General features: G+C 34.5%; 1 protein-coding gene and 1 long non-coding RNA gene across 2 annotated transcripts; one reads left to right on the forward strand and one right to left on the reverse strand.

The window, feature by feature from the left end:
* Nucleotides 1-765: 765 nt before the first annotated feature.
* On the reverse strand, nucleotides 766-3,522 carry LOC112013121 (helicase SEN1). The gene is given in 12 exon segments (XM_065770400.1): nucleotides 766-1,229; nucleotides 1,232-1,406; nucleotides 1,603-1,628; nucleotides 1,631-1,818; nucleotides 1,920-2,172; nucleotides 2,319-2,646; nucleotides 2,736-2,809; nucleotides 2,812-2,997; nucleotides 3,000-3,083; nucleotides 3,086-3,203; nucleotides 3,426-3,432; nucleotides 3,518-3,522. Coding segments are annotated over 12 exon segments (1,908 nt in total).
* Nucleotides 3,523-3,531: 9 nt separating this feature from the next.
* On the forward strand, nucleotides 3,532-5,517 carry LOC136066296 (uncharacterized). The gene is made up of 3 exons (XR_010627749.1): nucleotides 3,532-3,671; nucleotides 4,325-4,401; nucleotides 4,910-5,517. It is a non-coding gene; the product is annotated as an uncharacterized LOC136066296 (long non-coding RNA).
* Nucleotides 5,518-7,990: the final 2,473 nt, after the last annotated feature.

A 7,990-nucleotide genomic window follows, 5' to 3' on the forward strand; every position in this document is an offset into this window, starting at 1 on the left:
GTTCAGACTGTCACAAATCAGGAACCATATTGATAATGACAAATTTAGTATGAAAAGAAGAACGTGATCTAATACTCTGAAGGACAGAAAACAGTGTGTATCTGTATCTAGGCATAATTTTTAGTCCTCTATAGGGATTTCTTCAATCACCAGCATGAGAATGTATCGGTCACCTTATTTGCAGTATTATAATTTTTGCAAGCAGTGCTAGTCACCTAAAGCAAAACAGAAAATGCTGTTGATGTTAAAATTTATACCTTACAACAACTGCATGGATAACTCCCATTTCACAAGCTAAGTGACTATTTAGATTGAATAAAACTAGCTTACACTCTTTTAAATCTGTTTAAAGCTATTTTAAAGTAAGAAAAATTGACTAGTTGGATAATTTCTGATGTTACTCACCTATAAGTAGCAGATGATGATTCTGACTCATCCCTGAGACTGAGTGAAGCTAATGGTTCTGAAAGTGACGATAAAGGATCAGCTTCAGGACAACTACTTAAGTTGACTGACCATTGCATTGGAACAACTAAACACCTGTAGCAAATAAAAAATGATGTTAGGTCTCCATAAAGGAAAACCTTGTAGTTGAGATATTGCCATAGATATTTTCTTTTTTTTATTTCCTCTTCCACATCCTGCAGGCATAACTGCATAAAGCACGTCTTCTGCAACAATGTTCTACCTAAATAATAATAAAAAAAATCTCTCTCTCTCTCAATATACGTATAAGAAATGTTAAACCACCATTAAAAGTCTAATCTATAGATTCCATTGGTTAAGCCAAGAGCCTTGTAGCTCAATGGAATTGCCTAGTTCTCCCACGGAGGAAATTCTACCAAAAATCCCCCATCCCCNGGGGGGGGGTGAGACCAATTGGCTTAAACGCTTTTCAATCATAAGGCATATTATATCATGTTTCCTCCAAGCAGAAAATCTAACCAGAAGACCATATAATTTATATTTGACCTTTTTGCTTGCAATTTTTACAAGGAGAAAATTGAATAGTAACAAGAATGAATTCAAATAAAGCGCATACCCATCGAGACATTTGTATTTGCAGCGATTCATCTTTTTGACTGTATAGTTCTCAAATAAGACATCAAGATGATTTGCTAGTTTTGGAATTTCAGCTAATGGCAAAATGTCCCAGAACTTCAAAATTTGAATGTAGTATGAATTTTCCTCGAGAATGTCTACAGTCCAAACAAGATGCAGCAACCTTTAACCTTGTACTGCTCTAATAATTGGGAAGAAGTTCCATGATGGACATAGAGGTTTTTCTTCCTGAGAGATTGACGCCAACCATTTGCAAGATTTTCCAATAAAGTAAGCACTTCTTTACAAGTCTCAGCATCTTTAACTCTTGACATAGATTTCAAAAAATCATTGCTGAAGGAGACCTATATTGAGAAATGAAGAGAGGGTCCAACGAAATGTTTAAAACTAATGAGCAACACGACCATGAAAAGAGGATCCACCTCCTCATACACTTTTTTTTTATATAATAATATTAAAAGACATAGAATAGTAAAGAAAGTAAGTAGTTGATTTATCACTAGAACTATTAAAGGAAAAAACGAGAAAAAATCAGCATACCCTCCATCTTGCTTTCCTGAACAAGAAGAATCCATGTTGAATAAAATGTGCATTTGGTCACATTCAACCAAGGCAACTGTAATAGCCTGAGCCAAGCCCTTGTCTTCATTGGCATTGTAGAAACACCTCCGTTTCTTGGCATCAATGACTAACTCCTTCCAAATAGTGCACCTTTTAGTTAAAGTAGCTTCATTTCCCAATATCCAAAGGCAATGCCTGCAAAGTAAAATTGTGCCTATTAATTGCAAAACCACCAGATTCTCAGAAATGTTTAGCTGCACCATAGTGAAGTCTATACTTTATACATTATCTGTTACCTTGCACGTGTTAGTGCCACGTTTGTTCTTTGATGATTTTTAAGAAAACCAACTATTCCATTCTTATTACATCTGACAGTAGAGATAATTATCACATCCTCCTCACCACCCTGGAATCCATCAACAGAGCGAACACAAATGGAGAAGTCATCATTAGGATCTGCACTGTAGTTTTTCACCTTCTCTCCAATTGCAAGGACTTGAGCCTTGTATGGTGAGATGATACCAACTCTAACCTTCTTCTTTGTGCGAACTGATTCTTTAGGAGTGAAAGGAGAAACAAAAGAAAATGATAGTTATCATACACATTAAATTATTGATGATCAAGCTAACCATAACTAACTTTCCTAGCACAACATTTTGCCAAAATTAAGACTAGGATTAGTTGCTACTTTAGACATACCTTTGAAAAGCTTGAAACTATCTCAGACACCACAGCAGCCTCAACCATATTTTTCAGACTATGGCTGTTATTGAATTCCTCTTTTCCATGTGGTACATTTATGAAAGAATAGGAGCCGTACATCTTCCCTTGAAGAAAATGCCTCTCGTAGCTTCTTCCTTTGACATTGTGGCCATCTAAAATCTGATTTTCATAGAACATCTTATTTGGAAATAAGCTTATGGATGGATGCATCCTATGCTGGACATTAAGAAGGTGTTTCTTGTGTCCTAGCAATACTAGCCTCTCAAACAAACTTCTTCCAAATTCAGCTGCCTCAGAAATCTAGTAATAGCAAATTTTAAAGATGTTACAATGATATTTTTAAAGACAAAAAAGGACAACAAGAAAACCATAAAAATAAAACTTTGAACCTTGCTTTTAACCATCGCAGGCAATTGCCGTTCATCCCCAACAAGAATAGCATGGCGGATTCCAGGAAGTTGTAAGGAATGGTTGATTCACATTCCTTAAGCTGAGCAGCTTCATCTATAACCAGTAGTTCCAGATCAGTCATTACTTCATGCAATTTAGCAGAGCATGATACAGTGCAGAAAATCAGACAAGAATATTGCAGGCAGAATTCTTTTATATCATACTTGTCTTCAAAATCCGGAACTGGGAATTTTTGAGGAGAGATCTAAGTACACGAAGGCATTCATTTCTCACAATACTCAACTCTCTTAAGTGACCAAGTTCAGTTTCTAAATTCTTGCTGAAGACTTTCTCTAATAACCCTTTGTCAGAACACTAACAGCACACAACAAATTTTCAATAGATTTGATGAAATCAAGAGCTTTAATCATCTTCTTTACCACCACTAACGAAATAAAACCCCCCCCCTATAACAAGAACAGGAGGGGGATGGGGGAGTTTTGGTAGAGTTTCCTCCATGGGAGAACTAGGCAATTCCATTGAGCTACAAGGCTCTTGGCTTAACCAATGGAATCTATGGATTAGACTTTTAATGGTGGTTTAACATTTCTTATATATATATAGAGAGAGAGAGAGATTGAGAGAGATTTAATTACTATTTAGGTAGGGCATTGTTGCAGAAGATGTGCCTTATGCCTGCAGGAAGTGGAAGAGGAAATAAAAAAAGAAAATATTTATGGCAACATCTCAACTACAAGGATTTCCTTTATGACGACCTAACATCATTTTATTTGCTACAGGTGTTTAGTTGCTCCAATGCGATGGCCAGTCAACTTAAGTAGTTGCCTTGATGCTGATCCTTTATTGTCACTTTCAGAACCATTGGCTTCACTCAGTCTCAGGGATGAGTCAGAATCATCATCTACAACTTATAGGTGAGTAACATCAGAAATTATCCAACTAGTCAATTTTTCTTGCTTTAAAATAGCTTTAAACAGATTTAAAAGAGTGCAAGTCAGTTTTTATTCAATCTAAATAGTCACTTAGATTGTCAAATGGGAGTTATCCATGCTGTTGTTGTAAGGTATAAATTTTAACATCAACAGCATTTTCTGTTTTGCTTTAGGTGATTAGCACTGCTTGCAAAAATTATAATACTGCATATAAGTTGACCGACACATTCTCATGCTGGTGATTGAAGAAATCCCTATAGAGGACTAAAAATTATGCCTAGATACAGATACACACTGTTTTCTGTCCTTCAGAGTATTAGATCACATACTTCTTTGCATACTAACTTTGTCATTATCAATATGGTTCCTGATTTGTGACAGTCTGAACTCCCACCAGAATCATGATTCTTGCTGGACTTATTTCTCCTCTAGATTAACACACACACGCACAAACTTTTTTTTTTCTTCTTTCTATTTTGCAAATGATATTGAAAGTTTCAAGCTGCATAATCTGATCTTGATGTGTCACGCTTCTCTTTCTTTTTTCCTTACTTTTCCCATTTAGTACAAGACATGCATGTTAAGTTGAAGGTTTGATTGCCAGACTGATTGTTTTTCCCATCAATGATTTCCAGAAATAATTCAAAGTACACAATGGGGAGAAGCGTTGTTACAAATAGATGGCTAAGAAAGTTGCATAATTACTAATCAGGTATGTTTACCTTCTTCCTGGGAATAGAATTTGAGTATGCACTTTTGAATCTTTATTTTTACCTAATTAGAACTAAAACATAGGTTGTATCCATCAGTATCCTGAAATGTTTCTTACATATTATACATGTTTTATCTCTTAACGACACTGTATTACATATAGAGTTGAAATGGTTAGGTGTAATATATTAATATTATACATGTCCTATTCATTTAGTGTAAGATGCCGAATCAAATTTCTATCCACAAAAGTGTTTTTGTAGAACAAAATCCTTAAAGCTAAAATCCATAACATCTTATTAAATTTCATAACAAATAATTTATATTGGTACCTGCAAATCCAATGATTTTAAATCCTTGAATACAAATGCAACCCCAGAGTATGCTGAAAGTATATGAACTAGTTCATCAGTTAATATTTCACAAATCTGTTTTCTACTTAAAATGCATACAATACAAAAAGACTCCCCTCATTGTTGACGTGTCCACTGACATTCTAAGACTTTCAGATGGTGAAGACCTATAAAGAATCCGAAAGATAGGTTTCGTAGGAGGAGTTTCTCTACAGAAGAAAGACACACAAAGCTTCTGGGGTGTCTTACTCTTAACGAGGCACGTTCACTCTTATTGCTGGTCTAGTGTTTTAATTGCATAATTGCAGAGTTCCTCAGTTTGCAAAGATACTGGCACAATTATATTTCTTCTTGTTGTTATAAGAAGATGCCTTTGAGAAATACAAACTAGGCAGGCAAGGTGTACATTGGAAAAAACTCATGCATCTGATGTATACCTACTTCCTCTTACTATGTGTGGGTACTACGGAGGATACGTATTATTAGATATTGCCACTTGTTGGGCATTAGGCCTAAGTATACCATGGTCAGCCAAGGCACAAAAATGTGGACTTGGAGGCTGGAGCACAGCGATGTGGAAATATTTTTTTGGCTTACTTGGGCAATGTTTCCAACGTATATCCAAAAAGAAAAATACCCTCTGTTTCCTATTTTTTTTTGGCAAGGTGGTATTATGTGTAATCCTTACATTTAGAAAGTGGCAATGTTTGACATGCCCAGCAAATACAAAAATGAACATGGCATGATTTTTTTTTTTTGGGTTAGCATTCAATGTAAATGGATTCATGTCAAAGAAAATCGACATGCTTTAAGCCTTTAACACCATTAATAAATGTGTCAAATTTGTGCTAACCTATCTAACCTGTAATCAACATGAAATGACCCAATTCTTATAACTAAATGTTATTTTTATCTAATACAAACCTCTTCATACTTTAACTTTCTTAACTGTGTATTGAGTGGGTTAAATTGGATTGTGTGTCGTGTCAACTTGAGTAATAACCAGGTTATGTTAGGGTTGAGGTTAAGTTATGTGTTTATTCACGACAAACACAATCTGCTAGCTTAAATTGCTGCCTTTATTTGCATGCAACATCTTTCTCAAATGGGGTGGGTCCAATACTTATGTGCTCCCCCTCCATATGAGAAAGACTTGCATACCACCATTACACAAAATAATAGTAAATCGATTTATCATAAAACATAAGTGAGTTTCTAATATCAGTTCTCCAAAAGCATTTAATTAAGCTACCCTAACGTGTAATACGGCGCTACATGAGAAACATCATTTTAGGGAGACATGAATAAAAAAAAGTTGGTCCTTAATTACATATTGTTCATGTAGCACGACATTACATGAATTAATTGCAAATCATGTTCTCTCCCCAGCACCTTATCCTTATCAAGAGGCTGAATTGAATTAAATTAAATTTCCAATCAACCTTAATACGTTCTAGTCAAAAGACGTGATTCGTGTGGCTTTACATTTTAGATGCATTTATTCTATCAAACTCCTTTAAAAAAATTTTAGTGGCAAGTTAGGACAATCTAACAGTACTTTAAGAATTGCTTTAAACTCTAAGCCCTCCCATGCAAAAGTTAGTTCAAAAGAAGAGAAGGTTAAAAACACAATCAATTTTGACTGGAATAGGAAATATTTGCGGAGTAATGATCCTTTTACCATTAGATACTTGGAAAATAGTGAGCATATGCATCCAACAACAATAATAATGAAAAGAAAAGAATGTATCCACGAAAACTTAGCAAGCTAGTTGTACTGTAGTGGCCTATTGAGGCTTGCTGGTATTACTCGAGCAATTGAGGTAGAACATATGAACATATACACATAATTTCATACGTAATGACATGTATATAAGTATATTGATGATACATAAGTATACAGATATTAATACAAACACATATTTATAAAGACACTATTTTACATACATATACATGTGTTCTGTGTAAGTTTTTGTTTGTGCATGTTTTTAATTAGTATACATTCATGCATTTCCATATGCATACATATGCCAATAAATATTCGTATACTATCACCTGTATAAGTATAAACATCCTCTCTGCATCTCCAACTTTACCATATTCTTTCAAAATGATTCCCTACAGAAGAAAAATAGTGATAACACATATACAATTAGTCCAGTAGTACTTCATTTCAAAATATCTAAAGACTAATTAAGCATAATCAATCAGCAGGAATAAGAGGGAATCATAACCAATAAAGAATTAATAATGGGGCATGCATGGTGAAGAACAATGTAATATCCTTTCCGTGGACAGTGGATCCTACTTGATGAACTGCATAACCAATCTTGATAGCTTACTTTTTTTTCTTTTTTTTAATGATGAGAAACCTCTTCCAAGGAGGGCCACTCTACCACTATTGTTGAGTAAACCCTAGATTAGATACACGACCCCGCTCTCAAGAATTACGTATCAAATAATCTTGAGACTCGAACTAGCTAGAGACCTCAGGAGGAGTAACCATGAATAGCTTACCTTTCATACAATTGCATACAATAATAAGACTATATATATATGAGATGGGTTCAAGTTACACCTGGTGTAACTCTTATAAACTTACACCTTTTTTACACCATAGATTTTTAAGAGATCTAACAGTTAAAAAACACCATTAAATGCTATTGTTTTTCAACTTATTACCTAATTAATACTAGCATTCTCTCTCTCCTTATTTATTGCTTTTCACCAAATAATATTTTCTTCAACACAGTCTAACAAAAAAAATTGAAAAATAATCCCATTTTCATTAATTTCACAGTGGCTTTTTGATGAAATGGGAGATCAATGAATACCTAATTTGGTGATACGAAAAACGGATTCTTATACAGGGTAGGGCCTCCAAAGCTCCACCAAATATCTTGATAGGGATCAAGCAGAATCGTGGACCAACCTATACACAAGCGTATTCAGTGTAAAAACTACCATCACAAGTATCTTATAAAGCACATAATTTAAGAAGCAAATCTCTGCAAACCTCAAAAGGGGTCATTTTCTCTCGATCCTCTTGAGGCCCTTTATCTGATATTTGCATTATAAGACGCAGAGAGTAAGCATTAATATTATTAGTAACAATCTTCGAATAAGAGACAGCTCATGCACAATAATCCAAAGACACAAATACAACACAGTATTAGAGAACGCTATATTTAATTATTCTTCCTTTTTTTAATAAGTAATATGAATATTTTATTAGAA

Source organism: Quercus suber, unplaced genomic scaffold (genome assembly GCF_002906115.3).
Source record: "Quercus suber isolate HL8 unplaced genomic scaffold, Cork oak 2.0 scaffold_30, whole genome shotgun sequence".
Taxonomy (NCBI): domain Eukaryota; kingdom Viridiplantae; phylum Streptophyta; class Magnoliopsida; order Fagales; family Fagaceae; genus Quercus; species Quercus suber.